Source organism: Chenopodium quinoa, unplaced genomic scaffold, assembly GCF_001683475.1.
Source record: "Chenopodium quinoa cultivar QQ74 unplaced genomic scaffold, ASM168347v1, whole genome shotgun sequence".
In the NCBI taxonomy this organism is placed as follows: Eukaryota; Viridiplantae; Streptophyta; class Magnoliopsida; order Caryophyllales; family Amaranthaceae; genus Chenopodium; species Chenopodium quinoa.
In genome coordinates this window covers 1,517,841-1,545,750 of record NW_018742204.1, presented here as the reverse complement: position 1 = coordinate 1,545,750, position 27,910 = coordinate 1,517,841, and the positions used below count along the sequence as shown (strand labels likewise).

At 35.6% G+C, this 27,910-nt stretch overlaps 1 protein-coding gene across 1 annotated transcript; it reads right to left on the bottom strand.

Moving 5' to 3' along the window:
• Positions 1 to 247: 247 nt before the first annotated feature.
• On the bottom strand, positions 248 to 19,209 carry LOC110700114 (ubiquitin carboxyl-terminal hydrolase 5-like). Its single transcript, XM_021877636.1, has 14 exons — positions 18,931 to 19,209; positions 18,670 to 18,830; positions 15,630 to 15,869; positions 13,160 to 13,304; positions 12,951 to 13,010; positions 12,714 to 12,809; positions 11,660 to 12,049; positions 9,785 to 9,925; positions 9,543 to 9,713; positions 6,794 to 7,051; positions 6,560 to 6,708; positions 4,936 to 5,469; positions 2,695 to 2,968; positions 248 to 481 (listed from the first exon to the last, which is right to left on the bottom strand). The coding sequence occupies exons 2-14, from the start codon at positions 18,819 to 18,821 to the stop codon at positions 347 to 349; spliced, it is 2,745 nt and encodes a 914-aa protein (XP_021733328.1). The 5' UTR covers positions 18,822 to 18,830; positions 18,931 to 19,209; the 3' UTR covers positions 248 to 346.
• Positions 19,210 to 27,910: the final 8,701 nt, after the last annotated feature.

Here is a 27,910-nt window from a genome sequence, read left to right as displayed (position 1 = left end):
GGTCTATGTGATAACAAAGATATTTATCACATGGCATTTTGATAAATATATCTAATTTATCCAATCATCCAACACTTTTAATGAAAAAGGTGTTAATTTATTAAAGAAAATGCCATGTGATAAAAAAAAATTGTTTATCTCATAAATAAACTTGTATTTCCTATATCTCAAAAAACCCCACCCCTTTCCCAAAAATTAAAACAAAAAACGAAGGAAAAAATAATAATACCTTTTTTTGATTTTGAAGACTAATAATAACCTAATAATGTAATAGTATTAATTATAGTAATAATAATTATAAGTACATTCATCATGTTAATAAGTTTGATTATGCAATCAAAAATATTTAAATGTTTTCAGAAGCATCTTCTTTCTTTCTTCGGTAGAATAGTACATATGCAGCATTAGTCTTCACCTCATCTTCACCAATAGCCGATATATGGTTATCGTCAAAGCTATACCACCTGTTCTCATCTAGGAGCTGTAAAAGAAAAATATTTAATCAATACACCTCCAAGTCAACAAAGCATATAACAGGCAGCAAGATGATTCTGATTCACACAAAATAAAAGGCAGAGTTCCATCAACAACAGAATAAGCAACTCGGATACAAAAATGAAGTGAGTTTCTTTTGCATGTTCATATAATCATACAGGGTATTACACTATTACAGAGAGGGAAAAGAAGTTGATAAAAATGTTCGACACTTCGACCTTTAATTTTCCTTTCCCTTTCTTTAATTACACATTGAATTCCTTTAGAAACATATAAGCAATGGGTTACAAAAAGAATCAAACAAGCAACAAGAGTTACTATGAAAAGCGATCTATTACACATTGAATTCCTTTCGATTTTATTTCCTTCCTTACCTTTTCCTTTGATATAAAAGTTAAAACAGTAAAAACAGAGACATAGTGGGTTACAAAAAGCATCAAACAAGCAACAAGAGTTGTTATGAATAGCACTCTGAATATAGCAAGCATAAGTAAAATGTTCAAAACCAGAAAGCACCACCAGCCTAATTTATGTAATGCAAACGACGCAGCAGTAAAGTACTCGGAGCTTTGTACAGAAATCTTCGTTTTACAAGATTTAAAAAAAATAAAAGAAGGAACCATAAGCAATGCCTTTTGTCCAAAAAGATGGGATTAGCTGCTTGAACAAAAGAATATACATGTGGGCATTAAAGAGAATCCTCTACCTTTAGTTTTGCTATAATTCTATAAACACTACTCCTCGAGCAACTAGGAGTTGAATTGTTAGGCAAAACAATAGATCATTTATTGAAAGAAAGGTTATAATGTTGTTACATCGACATCACAGCTAAACATGGTAGCATCACTGTCCAAATTAATCTAACCTTAGCATTCACCAAACATTATATACTCATCTTGGGCCGGGGGAATATGAGCTCTAATAAGTGAAATAAGAGGATTTATAGGAGTTATAAGGCACATCTAAACATGACCATAATCTTAAAGTTTCAAGTGTAGTGTATATACACCTCATTTGCCTCTCATTGATGACCACCATGGTGACCGACTTTAGAAACTCGGTCAAGGCAGTTTATAGACTATGCAGCAAGCTAGAAAATTGACAGGATTTATTGGGCAGTGGAACATGAGAAATAGGTGTGTACATGGTGAATCATAGCTCTAATGTGGAAGCGTTGAATATGGATCTCTAAATCAATTTTAATCAGTAGTTATGCTCAGTAAAATACAGGTGAAAAGAACAGGACCTAAGTTAGGATCCTGTGTATAGCAAAGTACATTTGAACAGATGTGCATTAAAGTCTTAGTTTTAAAGGGCCCAAGGTGCAAAAGTCCTTGGAGCATAGGCGCAAAGCGAAGGGGAAGGTGCACCCCTTTTATAGGTGAGACACTTTATTATGTTAATCTCTACCTCATATTAAGTAGTCCAAAAAAGGAATTCGGGGAAAAGGTAAAAGGGTCATTTGATTAATAACTAGGGTTCTTCAAAAGGAATTGGGGGATATGGGGTTTCTCTCTCCTTTAAAATTAGTGTAAACCTAATCATTGCAATATCATGTGGTGCTTTATTAAAAAAAAAAAAAAAAAAAGATAGAACACTGACCATTGACGCCATACAGCATAAGGCAAGACATTAGGTGCAATGGCACCAGAAACAACCTAGAGAAAGAGCACATAGGCACGTGCCTTTTGTAGGTCTTTGCGCCTCACAGATCTAAAGAGCCAGGTCTCACGCCTCACCATGCCTTGTGCCTAGGCGCGCTTTTAAAACTAAGATTATAATGTGGCGAAAAGAAATTGTCTCACAAGGCTGAGTGTGTGTCAACTACCAAGTTGGAAAGCAAGTTCCTTAGTTTGACTGATCTTCAATGTTTAGGTAAATCATTCAGAATTGGAAAGCAAGTTTGGGAAGGAGAATGTACTAGGGAGTTATATTAGAAATAATGGCTCAAGAATGGTGTATTTGTCACTCTATTTGTTCAAATATGAAGTTTACCCTCTCTTACCCTTGAAAGAGAAATGCATGTCCATATATTATGTAAAAAGAAATGGTACCCATCAGCTTAAAATGGGAACGTAATCCTGTAATTAGGAAAACCACTACATAAAATGCATTGGTCAAATTAATGCTTACACAGGTTGCTAAGGATATTTATAAAAAACCAACCAGCATAATATTGTAGAAAGAGCTGAGATTCACCTTGATGTGTGCAGTATAGTGCCCACTACCCATGCTCCCATAGTGGTTGATTAAAGCATACAGTTCATAAAGCTGATGATCAGAATTGTTCTTGTTTGCTATGTACTTCGTAATGTCAAGATCATATATAGGGAAGTTGACAAATGTATCCAACTTGTGCTTGATTGACCTATTATATGAGAACCGTTTTAGATGGATAACTAGAACCTTTGGAAGCCTCCACAAATCCAGCTTCTTGCTTGCCTGTCGCCGCTCTTTACACTGAGGACATTTCCTGCATTGATAACAAAAGACTTAGTATATTACTCCGTTCTTGTAGAATGTTGTTCATTCCCTGCCAACTGAACTGTCTGAAAGTACAAAAATATTTCCCCCTAAAAAAGATAGTAAGCAGCTACAGACTTATCAGGTATTCCCAGGATACTAGAAGAGTGGAAGATACTAATTGAATATTATTATAGTGATACAAAAAAGGGGAAAAAAAGTGCAATCTTCATTCTAATGAATTAATATGGGTTTTAATGTTTACAAGCAAATTTAACATTGTAACATTATCATGGTGGTAAATTCTGAACAAAATTTAATCAGTCTTAATGACTCGGATTTGTTAAAATAGGTAATCTCTTCTGCCCAGTTTTCATCAGCTTTATGGATGGGGCAACAGAATGTAGGTCTAAGGCCCCAATCTGATCAAACACAGTTCCTGAACTGACCTAAAGCTCTCAAACAATCACTGTGAAAATTAACTGAGCCTACTAATGCATGATGGAGTTTATTTATGGCCACAGCAAGACAATAGCTTTAGAAACAAAACATCACTTTCTAAGATGCGTAGCTCAATTGTTAAGCCATATTATGATACAACACTAAACTATTAACCAGCAGATTAAAAACCTCAGAAAATCATGGATTAACTATGATTTTATAAACAAATAAGCAGAGTCTCTGTACTAAAATTACGTACATCTAGGTCTCCCTAGACCCAATCATAAGATGAGATACCTCAATTATTCCGGTCATGTTCCACAGAGAAAACAAAAAAGGACCAGGAGACCTCCAAGAAAATGATTACGAGTCCACCACTGTATACCCATATAATAACTCAAAAAATTAACTAGGAAAATTTTCCAAAGAACTAGTACATGGAAGTACTGTTCCTTTGCAGATAAAGAACTAAGTTTGAAAATTGCTATCAGCCCTTACCAGCCACAGATTTCACAAGATACCAAGCATAGAATGTGATGTCTCTTTTCCGAAGCATATATTTAGTAACAATCAAACTCTTAAGTTTATCCTTGAATATGCTTACACGACATCGTAGGTGGCGTGACACATTGTGCTACTTAAAGATACCAAATGTCCAAATGTGACTCATGAGCTAGCATGTAGACCCTTGAATATGCTTAGACGACATCATAGGTGGCGTGACACATTGTGCTACTTAAAGATACCAAATGTCCAAATGTGACTCATGAGCTAGCATGTAGACTCTGCTATAAATATTAGTTTATATGATCACGTTAATTCTCTAAATTCAATGCACAACACATCTAAATTTCCAAATGTACCCTTACATCTAATTATTTCATATAATCCACGTCTCGTCATTAATATTTTCAAATATATTTGTTTCAGTCCTTAATTTTGTGCACATCCTTTAACGGCATTTGTTCAGAAGCAAAAGTTACACTTGGGGACATGAACTTTGGCCCAACTACAATTATTACACCATATTGACAGTATTATTAAAGGACTTCGAAAACTGAATCAATCTTGGCAAACCATTATTTAATAAAATAAATAAATAACCCTAAAAAGAATCTTGTCCATTGCTACAGCCTTCGTGACATCTAACAGTCATAGTTAGTCTAACTTCTATAAACTTCCCCATACTGATACCCTCATGTTTTCAACTATGATTCCAAACTCTCGAGACCATAATACACTAGTTTACTAATGATGCCAAGTTCATGGTGTTTTCAGCAAGAATTTCAAGTTAATGTCAAAGATTGTAGTTGGATTATTGAATAATATCCCAAGTTAAATTATAGAGGATCTAAGTCTTTAGCAAGCGCACAAGCAAAAGGGATACGATGTACAGACAACTACTTATTCAGTTTATAACTTTTCTAGGTCTTGAAATAACAAGAATATTGAACAGGAAATATCTTTAATAGGCCGATTTGATTTATTGTATAGAAGATTTAAAAGAGAGGGGGTGGGGGGGAGGAGGGGACTAACCACATATCAGGTTCAGAGACCAAAGGCTCTTCACGGAGAAAAGCTTCCAAGCAGCTATACAAGGATAAAGGTTCAGTACGAGCTTTCTTTGTTGGAAGTCCATTCTTGCAGACTTCAGGCAAACTTTCCAAGTAAGATGTATCATATTCCTCAAGAAGTTCTTTTGACCAATTAATGAACACTAGCAGAGATTTTGATGATGAAGAGATTTTGATAGGTTTCACTTCTCCTACAGATAGATCAATGCATACATTATTTTCATCTACCAAGTGAAGGGGCAATTTCCCTGTTCCGTGAGTTGCATCATTGATTCTTTCTGTCCATGATGACGATTCAGAAGGTGGTTCAACTGCTGATGAAATGCCATTTTCTGACACATCATATTTTTCTCTATGCTTTAATAACGGAGATAGCATAGTCCGAACCATTGATTGAACATCACCCCTTGTTGTTACATCATCACATGAGATAGGTGAAACAAGTGGGGTTCCATAAGGCTTCCATCCCTTCACAGTCTGAGCATTAACTGTCTCCCTGGAAATTTTTAACACGTAAACAAATTAATCAAAAACAAACATGTCATGTTTGGATCATTTCAGTAGCTGACTGCACTTGACATATGTATGACAGTATGAAATATATAAACTGACCAATAATAAAACAGCAGTAGTGGTCTATGGGCCACTTGTAAGCCCTTATCTAACCTTCAGTGTGGACAAAGTACACTGTCTAGGAAGACGTCATATCCACCAAGGAAATTAATGCAATGTTGAATTAAGGAGCTGGAAAGAACTTTATCCGTATTACACAAAGGAACTACAATTTGTCAATTAGACTGGATTATATCTAACATTTGAACTGAATGAAACATGTAATAAACGGGCTTCAATATTTTATAAAAAAACCAGTCCTAAATCAACTCAGAGTCTCAGACACTTATTGCGTAACTTATCCAAAGAAAACTAAATCACATAGTCTTAAGTCATAAGTGGGAATTTCAACTAACTTATTAACACCTTATCACCCAAACAAAGAAAGCAAGAAGAGTGTTACAAAGCAGCTCTAAAATATGCCTCCTAGGCAAATTGTTCTGAATCATTTTGCCAAGAACGCCATAACATGTGTCAACCAATGGCACCTAATCAGTGCTTTTAGGATTGGGAGAAAAAAAAAAAAGCCAAGCAAGTGTGCTGAGAGCTAAAAGGGACAACTATGAATATAAAACGGAGTAAATTTTAGCAGATAAAGGACTATAACTCCCTTTGCACCAATTTTATAAAACCCAAAATGTCACATTTCTTTGTTCTGTATTTAGCAATAGCATGAAAATTTCCCTCCAAGCTGGAAAAAAAAAAAACAAAACAAAAAAACTCAATGCATCCAGACTTGAAAAAATCAGGCCAAACTGGGTGCGATACACATATGCATAATTCTTTCAAGTTAGGGTTTATTGTCATACAGTATGAGAGGAAGATTCAACTGTTCAAAGATCCCAAATTTCCACTTAAATTCAGGTGAAACCATAAATTTAGTTTTATTAAGTTCATCTATGCAGCAAGTAAGAAATTATTACCACAAATATCTACAATTTAGCAAACAAACCAAATAATACACCGTTACATACTTGTCTTCAAGACGGTGTATAAGCTGAAGAAATATTATTCCCTTTGCAGGCTGAGGGATCCTGTATGCAGCAAGGTGATCCTCATCTTTAATGCTGGACAATGATGTCAAGGGATCTTCAAAGAATAGATGGATCAAGTGATTCTGTATCTGCAGATGTACTTAAGGGATAAATTATCACAGATGAGCTTTAATAAAGTATCAAAATCAATGGTAATGAAAAACAAATTCTAACCTCTGCGAGTAGAAGCTTCTCATGAGGCTTTAAAGAACAAACGGCACTTAATGCTTGGATCAAATCCCTACATCGTCCTTGCTTTGGAATAGTCACAGTGCACACATTAGGCAGTAGACTTCCATCACTGCTAAAGATAGTTACAGTCAAAGGGCGTGTAGCAGTAGACTGGAGAGGCAACGAAAGATACATGAAAGGATCAAATGTCACCGAAACTTTTGCACACACAGGACATACCAGAGTCGACTTGTATTGGCCCTGCAAAGGAAAGTGTAAGAAGTTGCAACAAGGCTACTCAAAACATCTAGTTCAACTTCGGTATCTAAGTATTAAAGCTACTCATACAATCCAGTTCAACATTCATATCTGAGGTTAAAGCTACTCAAACCATGAAGATCATAACAAGTATAGCAACAAAAGTCTAAGACTGTTTAACAGCTTCTATGTTATGCAAAAACTGTGAATGAACTTATGGCCTTCAAAATTCCTTTATTTTTTTAAGGTAAGATGAAGGACCCTACTGAACCAGCACTTCTCATAGGTTAAGCCAGCTATCTCCGTAGGTCAACACTTAGTAGAGGGGAGAGATAAGTGAATCCACCTACCCCAAAGCAATTTTAGTTGGCGGGGCTCGAAGTTGTGACCTCAAAGTCACAAGGTGAGTTCCCCACCAAGCTTAGCTTGGTTTCAAAATTCCATTGTTGGATAAAAAAAAAAATAGTCCACAAGCCAGCAACCCACAAATATAAAAGAAATAGGATTAAAAGCTTGGTGGCTGAGATCCAATCTCCCAACTACAAGGTTTAACAAGATAGTAATCTCTAAACTGAATCTCACATACAGTCCATAATTTTCCTTTGCTCGCTCAATTTGTGGTGCAGATATTCTGAACATTACTTCTTTAAATTGCTTATGATATTAATCTAGTTTTCAAATTCAAAGTGCAATCTTGTAAGCACACATAGAGAAATATAAGTTAAAGATATGGTCAATTGCCTTCATCACAACTGCCATCAAATTACATGATTGGTTAAAAGTTCAAAAGTTCTAGCTTCATTGTCAAAGAAATTCAGGTCCACTTCGGGGAAAGATTAAATAAACTATGTTGTTTGCGACAATCAAGTGGATTAATTTTTGTAGATTAAAGAATCGGCACAAGGCTAAGCTGCGTACCGTGTTTCTTCAAGCTGACTGAATATGAAGTAGTACTATTTCCATTTAGTGAACCTCCAAAAATGGAGATTCATTACTACATTCAATGTTATTCTTCCAGTTTCACTAATTTACCTATAAATCTGTTGTCAACAGACCCATGGGTGTTGTAAGCAGTCTTTGGTGAAGCAAGGACCCCAAGCAAGAACAAGAAGTTCGTTGGGGGTAAGAAAAGTAGAGAGAAGAATGAAGATTAGAGATTATTCACTTAAAGAACTTGGCATTAACAGATATACACTTAAAATTGGTTTGCAGCCTAAAAATTGTTACAACTCCATGGCTGGAAGCTGGGAGAAGCAAAATTGGAGAAGCTTTGAAGAGTCCAAGATTGGGAAAAATGCCAAATACAGCCATTTATAGTACTCAACTTGCCAACTACAGCTATATAATTTACTCACTTTGCAATTGCAGCCTTATAGAAAAAATACATTGCAAATTGTAACCTAAAAAGTATTAACAACTTGTTATTTGACAACCATTCCCATTTTCTGGCCAAAATTACCTGAAAATGACGTCACATGTTTTCTTTTTCCCTTCCCTCAGCAGCCTCCACGACAGCTTTCCAACTTCTTAACTTTCTTTTTACCACCTCTGTGTCTCCTCTCTCAAGCACCACTGCTTCTCTGCCTCAGTACTATATATGACTGCATTGATGTACTCACAACAACTTATAAAGTCTAATCACACAGATGTTAACTATCTGACCCAACTTCTCACAATTTGTTTGGAGGAGATTGCATTTCCCATCAGGTTGCATCTCCACAACATTCAACATTTCAACAATTTTTATTTTTTTTTTTTTAAAAAAAAAAAAAGTGGTAAACTAAACAAATTTATCTGCATTTTCCCAAAGTTCTTGTCTTCCATTACTTAGCTGCAAGGAGGTTTCAACGAACTAACAAAACCCGAGAATGACGATGAATTGTGACGTCATTCTCATGCAACCTCAGCTAGAAAAAGAGAATGGTATACACTGTAATTAACAAGTTCGTTACACTTTTTAGGCTGCAATTTGCTAATTTTTATAAAGGCTGCAATTGGCAAATTGAGTAGATTAAAGAGTTGCATTTGGCAAATTTTCCTCCAAGATTGAACATATTTTGAAATATGATAAATGCAAATATCTTGAAATATAATTGCACATTAAATATTATCATCCTTGCAGATGACTGTCAAACATTCAACGAAGAGATAGATGAATTTTCAAATATATCAAACTATTAATTGGATACGTTGGGTTTCACTATACTTTTCATTATTTAATATTCTCTACAATTTTATCCTTGAAAAAAAAATTTGCCCTAAGGAGTTCCGAAAATACTATCAAAACTGCTATGGCAATAAAATACATTAATAGAGAACACCATTTGGTGAATTGGTTCCATTCTGAAAATTTAGAATTGGTAATAATCCTTGAAAGAAATTGACATTCATGGCATATCCATTTTTACATTTTGGCCACCATGTATGGATTATGAAAGAGGCTAATGTCAACAAACAATTGGAAGAAAAGTCTGATTTTTATGGTGGAGTTTACCTGGCATACATCAACAATAATGGAATCATTACGAGCTTTATGGTTTGCCCAGTATTCATCAGCAACTTCTTCATCAGGTCTTCCATTTGCATCCTTAGAAAGTATGTAAGGTTTATCTTTAACACGATTCAAGTCTTCATGTAACCCATCCAATAGAAAAGCCAAGAGTTCCTGGTATTCTCCACTAATAAGTATATAAACTATAAAAAGAAAGGCAAAGTTGAGACAATGTAGCTAGCTACCTGTGAATCATGCTGGTTATATCCACTGAACTGAGGGGCAAAGCGAGCCAGCTTTGTTTTAAAAGGCCGAGGAGCAATTGGTGTTCGTCCAGCAGCCCAAATTTTTCTAAGTAATTCACCAAATGAAAGAGCCAGCTCTCCCTGAAAAGTGAAACTTACTATGAATAAACAATCCAAATAAGGAACAGAATTTTTTTTGCATATGACATGCAAAGCAACCTGGCAGCTGGCACCACTCTAATATTTAAGATTTCCTAGATCATAAAGGTCAATAGAGATATAATATCATCCTAAACCAAAAACAGAGGACAAAGCTATAGGACCAGAAAGTAAAAATGAATTGAAACAAAAATTATTGCATGACTTTTAGAACATAAAATTGATGTCCATAAGGGTTATAGGCCAAGAACTCTACATCAATGATAGTGCCATAGTGGAATCTTAGAACTTAATAGATCCACACATCCACCACATATACTACATAGCATAACATACAAAAAAGTTATAAAGCAGTGATTATAGAATGATGAATAAAATGTGGAATTTAAACATTAATTCATTGTTATAAGGTAGTCCTATGCCCTTGTAAATCCATAAAACAAATAATTATAGCCTGTGATGTTTATCAAATCATCTAACTCTACCAAAATCTCTCATTCATCTTGGTTCTTCTTCTATTCATACCATAGAATAGTTTACACGATTTTGATCACCAATTCACCATAGTGAGAACAATCGCAGCATCGCAAGAAAGGAATGATGTGTTTGGTGCTGACTGTACAGAAGTCGCAATACGATCTTACGAATATGATATTTAAAAAAAAAAAAAAAAAAAAAAAAAAAAAAGGTTTCATATTAAATAGTACCCCAAGTATAATAATTTAAGGTTTCATATTATTGTAGTGCCCAACTGTTTTGAAAATATTTAAAATTAAAACAGTTCCTGAAAGCCAACCACTGTTAATAAAACAAGAAAAATCCCGCCACCCGCCAGTCCCAAAAATACCGCACAACGACCTTTGTAATTTGATAGGGAGGAAAAAAAAACCATGTGACACTTTCTACTCTGTCAAATCTCAACCTCCAGCTCTTTTTTTTTTCTTGCTGTATTAGATCTCTCTCCTCTGTGATTTAAGTGCTTTTGTTCTTTCCCCCAAATGTTAATGGTGATCTTGTACTCTTGAGTTTATCACTTTATCTAAGGTAAATCAGAATTGATAGGAGACTTAGGAGAAACCGGCAAAGATATCAGGGTTAAAAAAAAAGACCCCACTGAGTACAAGAAAATTCTGTTTCCCAAGTCTCAAAATCCGTTACAACAATGATGCATTGCGGCAATATGGCCACATTTTAATTCCATGAACAAACAAATTGAAGAAAAGAAGGTACCAAACTATCAGCCAATTCTCCATATCACCTATGCGTCAACCATGTATAGAAAAGGATTTAAACTTATAACAACATGTGGGACCAAAACTTTTAACAATCAAATAGCAGTCATTGTGACTTTTATAGGATACATAAAAGGAGCAACTTGTTAATGATCTTCCTCATTTTGTTTCCATTAAGTTCCTTGTCTTCTAGCAAGTTGATCAATAGTAAGACATATTTTCATCAAAGAATTCAAGGATTTTAGTTGACAAAAGACCAACAGCAGAAAGAAAAATAAAACTAATTAAAAGAGTAAAGGAAGACCAATAAAAAAGACAAAAAATACATTGAGCTGAAGCAGTATGATGGCAGTCCTTTCAAAATTAATCACTAAAGTATTGATAGGCATGATAGCCAACAAAAACAATCCTTACATGCATGCAATATGAATAGAAAATGCATCATAGAGAAATAATCATGAATTTATATCAAATAGATACTTACAACCATGCCCATTGGATTCTGCCAGTTAATTTCTCCGCGATAATCTTCCCTGAAATATCTAGCAAATTCTGGTGTATGAACAAGGCATTGTATAGCGCTATTCATATAACAAGTATTTCCAAGATTAAGTAGCCCAGTGAGCCCTGCGGTAGCACTTCTTGTGGTAACACCACTTGACTCTTGAGCATTGTTCGATTCCCGATGCGGGGAAACCTGATTCTGAACTTGTGAGAGATCCATATTGCCGATTTTAGATACACCTTTTGTCGCAGACAAACCTCCGGCAATTGATAAGCCTGACTTTGAGGGCTCTAAAAGAAAAGAATTTGATTGTTTCCCCACAGGATCATTGTTCTTTACATAATTTGTCATATTCGCCTCCACAAGAATCTGTTAACCCAAATTAGGAGATTGTTAATAATTAGAAAAAAGAGAAAAATGCTGATGAAGAAGAAGAAATTGAAGATATATATAACGAAAATAAAGCAAAATTGCATTTTGTATTTAGGTGCCCCAATAGGGAATAAACCCACGACATCCGAGAGTGATTATGTACTCTATAAATGTCACAATCACAAGATAATTACCTCAAATGTCAGATTGCTTTTCAAATACTATATATGTCTATAAACCTCAGGAGCCAAAGTTAGCAAGATCAACATCGGAATATTTACCAAAAAAAAAAATATACACATACAGTATAATTTGAAAGGCATTGAACTGCCAAAGAAATAAAGAGCGAGTCATTGACTTAAATTGTGGTACGCATGTCATTATCAATATATTACTCAAATTTGGGCCCTGTTATATGACATGTTCAGTTTAAGGTTTGACAATTTTCTTGTGTTTATCAAATCAGAATCTGGTTAGTTTAAGATAGGCAGCTCAGGTAAAATCAGCTTTGAACATTTCTGCCCATCTAAACTTCATAATAAATGAGCATAAAAAAAAAATAATTAGTAGCAAGTATTGAGTATCACTATGCAGAATATACAAGGCAATTTTGTAAGGGTTACTAGGTAATTTTATTAAGTAGAAGCTAAAGGATACTCACTTCCTGATCCATCTGTATGTTAGCATCATCAAGTGTTTTGTCCAGATCCATCGGTAATGCATGTTTCTTCTGCCCGTAAAAGTCATAAATGCGAATCTGAGGCAGTAAAGGGCTCATCAGTTTTGAAAATATAATCAACCATACAATCCATATTTTCTTGAAGTGGCATAATTTGTGAACCAATAGAGAAGTAAAATACTTAGAAATTTTAGAAGACAGAAAATAAAATAAAATTACTTGCTCAGGGTCAAGGTCAAAAATCTCACAAACTCGTCTGTAAAGCTCCCTAATGGTTTCCTGCAAATGTTATGAACAGCAAAACATTAAAGGTATAGCACAGACCTTTCCTCAATTTGTTTTGCTTGAACTCAGAAGACATTAGGACTCACCAAAATGATTCTATAGTGAGAAAACACAATTAAACATACTTATAGTAGAGCAACCACCTTTTTGCTTATTCTTATGGTAGATCGATCGCCTTTTGGTGTTAGAAGTAGCTCAAGGTGCAAAGGATACACTTCTACAGCTAATTCCATTTGACTAAGACCAATATTGATAACTTTTCTCGCCAATGTTGGTCCCCCTCCATACCTACAAACAATAAAGCAATTAAATTACGCATATGATCCTCTTTTAATATCACTGACACAATCAAATACTTCTTAGGTTGCAAACTGCCACAAGAAACACTTGAGAAATACCTAAACCACTATGGCATCAGGCTGCCAGTGCGAGCAACAGAAATCACCAATTAGTCAATGGAAACAATCAGCCATAGCATATTAGCATGTGACAGAAACTTAGTCAGCAATGACATTAACTAAGGAGCACAAGTTACCAAATCTCAAAAAAAATTAGATTTGACCAATGTATAAAAAAGCTCAAGGCGTGTTAGAGTGAGAAAAACTCTGCAGCACCTTAAGCACAGTAAAGTGTGCCTCTTTGATTAACATATGAAAATTTTGACTGTAGTGCGAATGCACCTAATGCGCTGCCGAAGAGCCTCGCCTAAATAAAGAGTAGAAATGCGCTCTACCCTAATCACCTAGCTCTTCAACACCTAGGCACTCATTTTATACACTGGATCGGAGCATGGACTAGTAACAACTGAAAAGGTCATTGAGCTCAAGCAAAAGCTTAATGCTACAAAGAAAACCGCATCGCCGATGCCCAATAGCACATCCTCACTGGCATGTTACTGCCTTCACATTAAACAAACTTACGATTCTTTCCCATACTGAATACATACACGACTTGAAACATGATTTACTTTAAGCATCTATTGATTACATCATTTCCTTATTTGGTATGCTTTATTAACATTTTATTTGTGTTCACACACAAAATACCATAAATACCCTTAGTTGCATGTGATAACAACCATAATTCTCCCTCTGTCTCTCTATCATTTGTTTATTTTACATGAGCAAATATGACAGTCTCCGTCTTTCACCACAATACTTAATCCGTTTCAAATGGTTTGCTTTGCGCACTATCACATAACCTACTTTGATATTGTTTTGTGATTTAGTGTTCAGAAAAAAAAAAATAAAAAAAAACATGGTCATTTAGGGTCTTGATTGATTCGTCTCAATGCCTATTTTTCTAAAATCAAAATTTTACACCTTTAGCTTATACGTAATTAAGAATATTTATATTTAAAAATGTGTGTTGGCAAACATGCCGAAATGAAATGTTTCAACAAATACAAAACAAAAGAAGTAACATATTTAATCCACATATTACCTCTTCAATCCCTTATTCCCACTTTCACAAAAAGATTCATACTTAACAAATCAGTCATTAATATCCCAACCTGAGTACACCGACTCAAAATGTGCAAGTGATATAAGAAATAAAATACGCAAAAGTGAAGTGACAAGGACAAGTTAGAACAAACCAAAAATCAAGAAAAACAGAAATAACAATTATCAAAGATTTCAACTAACATAAAAAAATAAATAAAATAAAAATAAAAGATAAGAGGAAAAAAAAAAAACACAACAAGGACCAAACAAAGTCCATCCACATAATATCAATAACTTTCTAAATTGCCAATAAGAGCAACTCATAAAGAAGAATACAACATAGTCCTAAGTACCCTCACAATAGAGACTTCCAAATCGAAGGACTAATTTATTTAGTGAAACTGAATAACAAAGTGGAATAAAAAAAAAGGGATAGATCTAATTGCTACATGAAGTAGTGATACGTTGCTTAACTTAGGATGTTTGATCAAAAGAGTCTCAAACGCCTAGCTCCTTATTGTAGGTTCTTCCAGGAACCATTATGTTCAACACATGGTTATTGCAACAATACCTCAGCTATTGCTTATTGAGCTATTGGTACATACACACCACACGACTCATTAATGGTCCACTAGAGAAATAAATGGAGGAAATGATTTTGAGACTCTATGTATTATTGCAAGGAAAGCCGCATACCAATGTCCATGGTAACAAATTACTAATCCAATATTCTTCTTCATCTGTATATTTCATTACCTTTTAAAGAGGCGGTATTGAGTAGTAATGGAAACCTAGGAGAAAAAACATGTAATACGGTATAAAGATGCATTAGCATGCACATTGACATTGGACTATAGAAACCAAACTACACAGACAATCATTACCATTATCGCCTACCAAATAGGCCACACAATAGCTAGACTACAGAAGTACATGACAAAACAGTCTTAGCAAAAAAGAGCAATTTATCAATAGCTGAATCATATTCTATTGCATGACATATTCTCATAAAATGGCTAAATAGAGTCAATCAATCAAAGCCTCAATCCCATAAGTGGAATTGGCTACATGAAATATAAGTAAGTTAATAGCAAGAACATTATTGCAACGACAGATCAGATATTAGGAGGAGTGGTAGTTAGGTTGTTATTGTGGATCAGCAACTTACCAAGAATAAAGCTGATTCCAGACTTCCTCTGGCAACAAGACATAATCACGTCCTTCCACCAAAGTGTCATGAAGTTCCGCTGCACTGCAATCGCTGGTGGTAGATTCATATATCAGAACTTTATTATCAATATTGGATGGTCTCTTTGATACACAAGCATCTGCAGAGTTTAAACTGTGCGGAGAGAGTCCATCATTCAATTGATCTTGATTAACATAGTCAAGCCAGTTTTGCCACCATCTGTGATAAACATGTCAAAGACATAGAGGTTAAGTCCTTACGACAAAATCCAACATAAGTATTCTTATTTCCATGTAACTAGAGAAAATAATTTACCAAAAAAACTAACAAAAAAAAAAAAAGTTCAAAAAAAAAAAAGAAGGAAAAAAAAAATTCAACAAAAAAAAAAAAACATCTGACGGCTTGTTTGGAGTTTTGGACACAGTAGGTATTACTACTTGAAGTGGGAAAGGCTGGGTGATGCGGAAGCATAGGTATAAAAAAATAAGCATTACTTCAATTTTTTTTATTTTCTTTGGCGTACAAATCTCAACCTGTCTGATGGGTTAGTGCTAAGCCATTTGGTTCCACTCTACTTTGCTAACAATGTCGCGATTGGCTAACCTGAGTTGCTTAACGTAAAGATTGAACTAGAGCCATTTAAGTAATTCTTATTTGCGCCCATAAAATTGAGCTAAACAAACCCTATGTGTACTTGACGCCCGAGTAAATTACACTAATCCGGTCTAATATATATATGTTAGCTTTTGGGAAGAAAAAAAAAATGTGTGAGAGTTTGTTTTGGAAGAGAGAATGTCTTCTTGGGCAGCGCACCTTCTTGCTAAGATTAAAATTAGGAATGAATTAAACATCCGATTTTGGAAGGTTCTCACATAGAAAAACAGCTGTTATGTAATCATTATCCGATTCTAATTGGTTCACTACTCTACATAATGCTCCGGTGACAGAAATTTATTGCGCAATGAATAAACTTTACATTAAAAGGCCTATTATATGAGCAAAACATTACTTAAAACACTGAACTTTTTTTTTTACAAAGTACAAGATACAAGAATATAAGGCACAATCAATTTGTACACCCAATGTAGCACTAATTTAGATACATTTCTTCATATGAAATAGGTTATTTGCTTCAAGAGCTGAAAAGGATAAGCAAGTTCAATTTGCTATTAGTAATTTAGTATCTTGAATTACCAAACAAAAGGAAAATATTAGAAAACCTACACCATAAAAGCATATATAGCAAGCAGCTAGAAGAAAGACCTCCAAAAATAAATAAGCACTCTTTTATAGTGTCAAAAGCACGTCAACTCAAAAACTGAACCAAAGGAAAATCCGTCAGAGCCTCCTCCCCTAAAGTATATAATTGGTAGTCAGTATACCTAAAACCATTGTGTAAGCATAATATTTCAAAGGCCCTTTGAACAGTCAAATAAATGGAGGGAAAGATGAAAGTTGAGATGTATTAATGCATGTTCACAGGTAAAAAGAACAACACATAAGTGTCGTTATCTCATATTGACAAGACAAATAGACCTCTGACCCCATACACACTACAAGTGCTGCAACCTCTTCTTCTTCCTACTCTTCCCAAACCCCTGAAATTTAATTTGCAACCGATCCACAACCTCTACATGAAAAACCAAAGTTTCCTCCTGCAAAGCAAAAAGCTTCTTGTAGAAACATCTTGCCATATCACACTCTCAACAAGGAGATATCGTCAAATAACCAAACCCGGAATCTTAAAATTTTTGTCTTATCAATAATTAAAGAGGAAGGCGTCAAACAAATCAGCCACAAGAAACTTTTTCTCAATTCTACCGGGCGAACACCAAAAGTTACCTCACTTTAGGTATACTCACCAATATCTATTTTATACGTAATCTTTATTGTCTTCACAACAAAGTCAATCACTCGGGAAACTCTCAAGCCATTTGAAACAAGTATCTTGAGCAGTAACAAAAGTAATTAATGAGGACTACTGGAGAGCAAGAAGAAGCAATGTGCTTCAACTGCCTATGCACAATTACACAAAAACAGAACACTTGAGTACATAAGAAACCCCTCGTGAGCTAAAAAAGTTGTCAGATAGACACTACAAACAATGTTCCTCTTAAGCTTATAATTATTTTTTTTTTAAGTCTCACTTCACATCCATTTGATACTTATTTACCTAATTACTGCCCAATTGGCCTTTTTATGGGTTGTGAAACAAATTGCCACCTCAAGTAGGTCATCATCACTTCACATCCATTTGATACTTATTTACCTAATTACTGCCCAATTGGCCTTTTTATGAGTTCTGAAACAAATTGCTACCTCAAGTAGGTCATCATTTGTCATCTACACCTTATTATATGTGACAAACAATCCTTCAAAAGGGTCCCCTGATTATTTGATCCAAAGAATATCAACAAGAAATAATGAAGAAACATCTATTCTCATAAGTCACAACAGTATGTAATTTCATTAAATAGATTTTAAGATAATTCTTTACCAACAGATATTCTAAAGCACCTTTGGTTCCTATCCGACATCCACTTTATTTCGGCTTTCCACAACAGTATGTAATTCCATTAATTAGATTTTAAGATAATTCTTTACTAACAGATATTTAAAACACCTTCGGTTCCTCTCCAATATCTACTTTATTTCGGCTTTCCAAAACAATATGTAATTCCATTGATTAAATTTTTAAGATAATTCTATACAAACAGACATATCAATCAAAAAAGCTTTTACTCTAAATATCTTCGGTTCCTCTTCAACACCCCCATTATTTCAGCTTCAAGTTTATATAAACACTTGATTTTTGCCACCAAAATTGCAAAAATCATTCCAATTTCAAAACAACTGCAAACATAAGATTCCACTATATTATAGCCTTAAATAAATAAATTAGCTGTTTACAAAAATAAAAGATATACAATAAACCCTTTTCACGGCTAAAATACCATTTTAATTTTGATAAATGTAAAATTAAACAATTGAAGAAGGTATAAAGTTACGGAAGAACAACCGTTGAGTGATGATATAGAAAGTATCGCCCTCTTTGCTTTGGGCTTCGGCGGCCAATGAAATGTCACGTATTTTCAACCTCTCTTCCTCCGGCGTCGGCCAGGCCCGTCCCTGAGCAAGGGAAGGAGGTCTCGGCTCAAAAAATGGAGTCATGGACTTTCCCTAAGATTAAACCAAATTTAACGGGTTGATTAATCACTGGATTGTGAAACTGATTGTCCAAAATTATAGAAAATACAAATAAAAATTAAAAACATCTTACCTCAGAATGTTCAGTGGAGGAGAGAAAAGTCGGAAGCTGATTCAATGGAGGATTCACAGTGCTCTTCAATGGAGGACTCAGAGTGCGCTTCAATGGAGGAGAGAGAAATGGGGGGGGGAGAGGAGGGTGCAGTCTGTGGAGTGACTCAGTGAGGCAGCGAAAATGTGAAAATGTGAAATAACGGAGAAATAGAAATGACACCAAAAAATAAAATAAAATAAAAATAAAAAAAAAATGACACCCGGCAATTGGTTTTGTATGGACCCTTTCTACAATAAATTATTATAAAACCAAAATTTAACATTTTCAAATAATATAATCACATTTTGGATGATATAATCACTTTTTTAGACGATATAATTATGTTTTTGTGAGTCATATTTTGAATTATATAATCTCATATTAAACCATTTAATGAGATTATATAATTATCTTTAGGATGATAAAATTCAAAAATCATGTTTAGAATAATGTAATTTACTATCTATTACTTTTTATAATGATAAATTTTTTTGAGTGATACATTTACATAACAGTTTCAGGATGATACAATCACTTTTATAGTAATATAATCACATTTCGTATGATATAATCACATTCGTATGGTATACTAGATGGTTGGGTCTACAATTATAGACCGGGTTTATTCTAGTCTTATCATTATTAGGTTGGCTCAGCCTCCGGCACCGTGCTTGGTTTTTTTTTTTTGGTGGTGTGTTATACCGGTCCATCCTTTGGGTTAATTTGGATTCTAAAATCAGTTTTGAGTGGTTACATCTAGGGTCGTTCATCGGTTCAAGACCGGAACGGACCGGACCAACCCGGATGGAACCGAAGGCCGAAAATTAGAATTCCAAGAACCGAAGACCGGACCAATTAAGCTAGGACTGAATTCGGATCGGACCGGAAGAATCAGTCCAAACCCCAAACCGGACCGCTTTGGACCAATTTAAGAATTTTTTAAAAAGAATACTAAATTTTTAATGAAGTTATGAAAAATACAAAAATAGTAAAGGAAAAACTATATTTTAACGTCATTTTTACGTCTTTTTTTTGTATGTTAAGTACAAAAAAACTTATAAAGTTAAAGTTAAAGTCCAACTTTCTACGGAAACCCAATCCCAAGATCCGCTCACAATTAATATAACTAATAAGCATAATAAACAAGATAAGGAGAAAGACAATATTACCCTTGTGTAGACATCTACTTTTGGCCTCCTATCCTGACATAAAGTGCAATGACGATAAATAAAACCATCTTCGTGTTGGATCGACATGAAGAATACTTATGGATAACTGATTGAATCACAAGAACACATAAATGACTAGCCTTACCCAAAAACAAATGCATTAAGGTCTAATCAACTAAGCCCGATCATAATTAGGCTTAAGCCCGAGCTTAAAACCTAAAAATGGCGGATTTAGAGGCGCCTAGGTTAAAAATCAATGCTGCCACGGAGAAATCTGCGCATCTCAACGAGTCGCGCTAGTCTATCGCGCGCAACTCACAAGGTTGTGCGCATCACCCAGCGCAACTGCTAGTGATGCGCTTGCGGAAGATTCAGAATTTCATAAAAATATAAAATCAAATCTTACCATAATACTGTGCGCAAGAAGTTCGATTGCGTTGCCCATTGCAGCGCAACCAAATTACTTGCGCTGGGATGCCACTCGCAACCCATTCAGATGCGCACGACACCTGCATTGGCAGAATGTTCAAAACCCTAAACGTACCCATTTCCTATAAATAGGGGCTTAATATGCGAGGCTCAAACAGATAGAAATTAATCTAAAACTCTGGCAGAAACTTTGAACTTGTGAACTACCAAACCCTCTTGTCCTAAACACTCACCCCCTTTAATACTTGTTACTACAGTGGAGGTTCCCGAACAAGGAGTCCATAAGTGTTCTAAACGAAGATATAGCAATGAGAAGTGGTAAACTCCCGAGCACTTAGATCAATCACTTTATTTTTCTTGTTTAAAATAGCTTTAATTATTTAATTAGTGTTGTTTGATCACTTCAAACGAATTTTTAATTAATTAATTTCACATAGTATCTTTTTTTTTTGACATATGCTAAAACAAACTACACTACTAAACAGTAATAAACATTATTAAAAGACAGTAAACTAGTATTAGCCGCCGTTGCCCGCAAATGTGCCTTTTGCACCTTGATCCTGTCTACCTTTTGAATGCTACACTAGGAGAAGGTTGATCCTAAACGAAGGATCTGATCCACTTTCCATCTTAGATCAACGTCGATGTTGCTTTTATTCCTCAGCATCCTAACCATATTCTCCGAATCCGTGTAAATTGTTATCGATGTTAGATGTCGAAGAGCTCCCCACTTAAGACCATGGATACAAGCATTCATCTCAGTTTGCACGACAGACTAAGCTAGGCCATGTGTCACACCTCCGATACCATCGAACTCATCTTCCACCACCCCATCTGGACACCACCCCATTCCTGATCTCCTTGTCTGCTTATTCCAGGACCCATCAACTTGTATCATAGTTGACCCTTCTTGAGTTCCATCATTAGATAGAATCGCCTGCATGAAACCTGGCGGGTGATCATGGAAACTCTTTGGAGGGTGCAGGCAGCGTAAGGTCGTCTCTCCATTACCGGTAAAAAGATCATGTTGACGCAATCCCTCTGAAATAATTATCGGAGTTGACAACATACTAGACCCTGATCTCCTAAAAACCCTGTTATTCCTAGCGTTCCACAAACCCCACAAAGTGGCTAAGAAAAAGGTAATCCTATGGCCTTGTTTCCCATCCAAGCTAAGGTAAAGCTGGATGTAGTACAGAAACCAGTCTACAAAGGACTGGTCTGCATTATCTTCTGAGTGGATGCCTAGTATTCCACCCTCCAAATATCTTTTGTCGTAGTACACAACCTGAAGATATGTTGCAAATCTTCCTCCAAATCCTCACAAAGATCACAGTAAACTTGAATATCCAACCCTCTTCTACCCAGGTTACCTCTTGTCGCCAAACCATTATGGAGTAATTTCAACACAATAAGTTTCCATTTGGGAAGTATATGGAGAGCCCAGAGAACTTTATAAAACTCCAAAACCGCCCCATTTCCTATCCGAGATTCCAAACCTTTAACAAAAGCATAACCCGTTTTGACCGTATAATGGCCAGACTTATGATCTAACCAGTACATGTAGTCCTCTACCTCCCTCACTGGCACTTCCATTGATGCTATAACAGTCGCATCCTTTAGATTAAATCAAGAATTGAGTCTTCTGTGATTCCACCCTGTACCATCTCGGTCTAACAAATCCCTAGCCCTCCAATTCCAAATCTCGCTTATCGTATCCAAAGAGCGCGTTGTCGGTATCTTCCCTTCCATCCATCTATCTTTCGTAGCCATAATTGTTTCCCCATTCCCAAAATTCCATCCACACCCCTGAACCAAAATGTTCCCAGCTTTAACTAAGCCTCTCATTCCCCAAGAGTAGGGCCTGCTTCCCAACGACGCTGGTTTCCCTGTTTGAATATGTAGGGAATATTTCAAGTGTTACCCTTAGCTCGAACCCCACTGTGATCATACACTAAAGTATGGTGGCGTCCAAAGGGAAAGAAGATAGAGCAAAAAAGTCGCCAATAAGTTTTAAGAACTTGTAAACCGTTCACGAGGTGAAGGTTACACCCCTTAACGATCCAGGAGATCGTCAACTCCAATAGGTCTGAAACCATGACTAGTAGTTCGGGGATGAAGGTACAAATTCAACCTAAAAGAGATTGAACCTGCCCTAATAATAGGCCTCTACTTTATTCTGATCGTATTCATGTACGCTTTCTGACTAACATGCAATCAATAGGTTTAACCCTAAACCTGTTTAATCTATGTTGGTTGAATATTAATGCACAAATAAATCTATTATTGGCGATCACTTGAATTATAATCAAAGTAACCCTAAACAAGATTATTAATTATCTTATTAAGCGTGATTACAAGTACAAAATTCCTTTAAACATGCATAAAAAGGGCGTGATAAAGCAATAACAATAAATATATATATCAAGCAACATAATAAATAATAACAATAAAAATAATCATAATGATAATAATTAAAATAATCATGATCATGTTTAAGCATAATAATAGCAAGATCCTAGGCATGATACTAACAAGATTAATAACAAACTCTAGCATGTCACTAAACATCAAAAATCAAATCTTTAGCCCTAACATGATACTAACATGCTATTAGAATATAGGAAGCATCATACTTTTAATCATACTTGATATTAGCATTTTTTAGTTGTTACCCTAAACATGATACTAGGAAGATCAAAATACCCTAACATGACGCTAGGAAACATAATAACAACCTAAACATGATTTCTATATCATAATATCAATAAAAACCATTAAAGTACTTACTTGGATGCCTCGTAACTCTTTCTAATAACAAAATACACGCGTTAGTGTAAGGAATATTTCAAGCGTTATCCCTAGCTTGAACCCCACTGTGATCATACACTTAAGTACGGTGGCGTCTAAAGGGAAAAAAGATAGAGCAAAAGAGTCGCCAACAAGTTTTAGGAACTTGTAAACTGTTCACGAGGTGAAGGTTACACCCCTTAACGATCAAGGAGATCGTCAACTCCAATAGGTCTGAAACCATGACTAGTAGTTCGGGGATGAATGTACAAATCCAACCTAAAAGAGATTGAACCTGCCCTAATAATAAGCCTCTACTTTATTCTGATCGTATTCATGTGCGCTTTCTGACTAACATGCAATCAATAGGTTTAACCCTAAACCTGTTTATCTATGTTGGTTGAATATTAATGCACAAATAAAACTATTATTGGCGATCACTTGAATTATAATCATATTAACCCTAAACAAGATTATTAATTATCTTATTAAGCGTGATTACAAATACCAATTCCCTTTAAACATGCATAAAAGGGTGTGATCAAGCAATAACAATAAATATATATCAAGCAACATAATAATAATCAAAATAACAATAATCATCATAATAATCATAACCATCATGTTAATAATAAAGCATAATAATAGCAAGATCCTAGGCATGATACTAACAAAATTAATAACAAATCCTAGCATGTCACTAAGCAATAAAAATCAAATCTTTAACCCTAACATGATACTATTATGAATATTAGGAAGAGAATTAAAGGCATCGCAGGAATCATGATTGATATAAGCAAATCACCCTAAATATCATACTAAAGAAAAAATCCTAACATGATACTAGGAACATCCTAAACATGATACTAGGAATCAATAAAACATCCTAACATGATAATAGGAATCAAAATAACAATCCAAGCATGATTTCTATATCATAAAATCAATAAATCAATTAAAGCACTTACTTGGATGCCTCATACCTCTTTCTAATAACAAAATACACACGTTAGTAACTTCAAGGAAAATATAAAACAATTAAATTAAATAACTGAAAGAGAGATTTGGGACCAAACCCTCATAAATTAAAACCTTTCACCTCTAGGGCGAAGGCAACTTCGAATATGGCTAGGTGTATCTAAGTCTTGCGAGTGCGGAATTTTGTATTTTGAGAAAAGCTAGTTTAGAAAAGAGAGAGAGAGAATAAAGAATTTCTTGATGAGAGTTGGTGATTATTGATGAGAATTGATGAATGAAAACGGAGTTTTTAGAAGGCTATTTATAGAGAAAATCAACCAAAAAGATAGAAAATGAAAACAGAATTCTGACGCGCAAAACGAGGTTAGCGCCAGGCGCCAAGCTTAGCATCAGGCGCTAATACTGGCGATGGTGCTAACTTAATTATTGTCGCATTTTCTAAAATCAGATAGAAATTTACCGTACAGGAGGATAAAATTGTATTTTCCTCAAAAACATTCTTTTGTTTTGATTAAAACTCTAAAAAGTCAACAAAAGTCAATTTATCAATGCTAATTGAATTAGGAATGAAAAGAACCTTCTAGAAGAATCTAGAAGACTAAAACCATTCTTAATTGCATTAGGAATGTTAAATCCATATTAGGCCCTCCTCTAGATCATTGGGCCGCATATATGGCTCAAACCAGGCCTAGTTTAGTAATTTGGCCATAATTTCCTCAATATTCATCAGAACTGGGCTTATAATATATCGTTGGAAAACTCTTTTCAAGCCCTATCCAACTACACTAATATTGGACCCATATCATGGACCAACCAAACTGGATTGACTGTTTTCTTAAAATAGGTTTTCAAAAATAGAGAGAAAAGAAGAGAAATTAAAACTATCCGCAACACTAGACTTTCCACACTTTCACTTCATTCGATTATGATCCGACGTGAAAGGTACTCATCATTGGGTTTGTTTTTGGGGAGACACAAATGGGTTTCTACAGAAGCCCCCACTTTGACTTAGTTTGGAGAAACGCAAGTTTCGAAAAAAAAGTCAAAGTAGCGATAGGGACGGAGAATGATTCAGAACGTTCTGCGATCCTAAATCATTCTTGTAACGCCGATACCTGCAAACTAGCGTTAGTTAAATAGATAAGTGAGTTAAGAAATGCGTATATGGCACCGTCGAGCACACGTCTCTAGAGGTAACCGATTTGTTGCATTTGTTGTTGTTGTGACAACCTTCCACAATCTATGGAACGCCATCTTGTTATTTTAATGTTCACTCGTCTCTGAACAATGGAGCTTTTTGGATATGTTCACGCACCTCTGAACAAAGAGCTTCTTTTTAATATGTCCACGCGTCTCTGAAAAAAGAGCTTTTGAATGATATGTCCACGCATCTCTGAACAAAGAGCTTTGATGATATGTCCATGCGTCTCTGAACAATAGAGCTTTTGAATAATATGCCCACGCGTCTCTGAGCAAAAGAGCTTTGATGATATGTCCACGCGTCTCTGAACAAAAGATCTTGAAAGAAATGTCCACGCGTCTCTGAACAAAAGAGCTTTGATGATATGTCCAACGTCTCTAAACAAAAGAGCTTGAAAGAAATGTCCACGCGTCTCTAAACAAAAGAGCTTTGATGATATGTCCACGCGTCTCTGAACAAAGAGCTTTGAAAGAAATGTCCACGTGTCTCTAAACAAAAGAGCTTTGATGATATGTCCACGCTTCTCTGAACAAAAGAGCTTTGATGATATATCCACGCGTCTCTGAACAAAAGAGCTTGAAAGAAATGTCCACGCGTCTCTGAACAAAAGAGCTTCGATGCTTGAATGTTTGTTGCGATAATATTTCGAAGAAAAAACTTCCGAAGACCAACGCTTGTCGATCTCTAAAGCTCGCTTGAACTTTGCTTCCGCTATGCCAGTACGTCGGCGTTTTTGCTGCTTGTGAACCAGTATGTCGGTGCCTCTGCTTTTTATGAACCAGTATGTCGGTGTCTTTGCGATGAGCCAATGTTTAGGCGCATTAAGCTAAGTGAGACGATCTTTCGTCAGGTCGATAGATCACTTATTGCGATTGTAATCAAACTGACTACTTAATCATGTCAAATTGCTTATAGGGGCTAACTGGCGTACCAAGGAACCCAAAATTGTTGTATGAGGTTGAAATAACTGCTCTGAGTGGTTGAGCGTTCTATCGCCGCTGCAATGCCTCTGGCGCTGCGATTTGGCTCTGTCGCCAGATGCTGAAATCTAGCGCTAGACGCTGAAATCTATTGTCAGACGCTAGATGTTGTCGTCTGGCGCTGGAGTAGGGTCTTCCCTATTCTGCTGCACCTGTATTTATCTTTGACTATAGGACTTTGCCAATTTCTTTAATTATTTTAGGGTTGACCTAAGGTTTAATGTCGCTTGACTCATTGACTTGACACGACTCAAGGCATAAACTTGACTCGCTGTGATTGACTCAAGGTTGACTCGACTCAAAGTGTTTGACACATGTGTTAGACTCAAATCAAGGTGATATCATGACATGACTCAACGTGTACATGACTCGTGTGTGCATTGTAGTATAATCATGCGACTCAAAAATGTAAAAAAGCAAAAATTTTCCGTCATTTTTGTGGAGGGTATCGACTTTCTCCCGAAAAAGAAAGACGCGAACAAAGAAAGAAGCGAAGTTTTTGAAGGTGCATGTTGAATGAGATTAATCCGTTAACGTTGTCTCTCATTATACAAGGATTGTAACGTCTTAGACTATCCTAGTTGACTCGATAATGAAAGTATTTAGGTAACTTAGGCGCGGAGGCTAAGCACTTCATACTTTGTGATGCAATGATGATTAATGAGCAATTTTTACATGACAAGGCATGCTTCAGCGTTGTGTTAAGATTTCATGACAATGGGTTCCTAAGGGAAAGTATATTTGGTCATGTATCTGTGCGGTGTGTGAAAGTGATTCTAAAGTTAGACCGCAAGGGCTAAATGTGTGGGAAGATATAATTTTTAGAAGAGTCAAATGATGGTGACTCTTAGGGTAGGTAAGCTAATGATGTAAGGATCAAGCCCCCAAGTCTAGCTCTAAGTAGATAGGGATGAGCATAGGAAATTCCTAGATATGACCATGATGTGTGAATGTGAATGCATGTTTATTACGGTTGCACCTCGATGTGAGGTTGCCTACGTATCTATTAGGAATCAGGCCAAACGTAGCTCTAGCCGAACCTCGCACAAGTGTGTGTATATGATATGTCCATTTTATATAGTAATTTACCCCCATCCCTTGGTCATAATTAGTAGTGTTTTTGGCTCTTTCGAGCCAATTTTATTACTATTTTGTGTTTTCTAGTGTTTTCGTAGTTTTAGTTGTATTTTACAGGAAATTTCACTTTTGGAGCATTTTCCCGGGTTTTATGGATCAACTACGGAAGCTAGAAGGACACGACCACTTTTTAAGCCCGGGATCGGTGAGAGCCAATGATTAAGGGCTCGGTATGAGATACCGAGGCTATTGGATCGTTTAATCAAGACCCGATGAGGAAACTTAGATTGGGCCGAGGAATTTAGCCCAATCGAAATCCAAGCCTCGAAGAAGAA

What these genes read in the sequence shown, in the direction of transcription:
- LOC110700114 (XM_021877636.1), bottom strand. Translation starts at nt 18,821, where the DNA reads ATGACTCCATTTTTTGAGCCGAGACCTCCTTCCCTTGCTCAGGGACGG. An exon ending in TTGACCTTGACCCTGAGCAA is followed by an intron (nt 12,810 to 12,950) that starts GTAATTTTATTT and finishes TTACTGCCTCAG; the next exon opens with ATTCGCATTTATGACTTTTA. An exon ending in AGAAGCTTCTACTCGCAGAG is followed by an intron (nt 6,709 to 6,793) that starts GTTAGAATTTGT and finishes GTACATCTGCAG; the next exon opens with ATACAGAATCACTTGATCCA.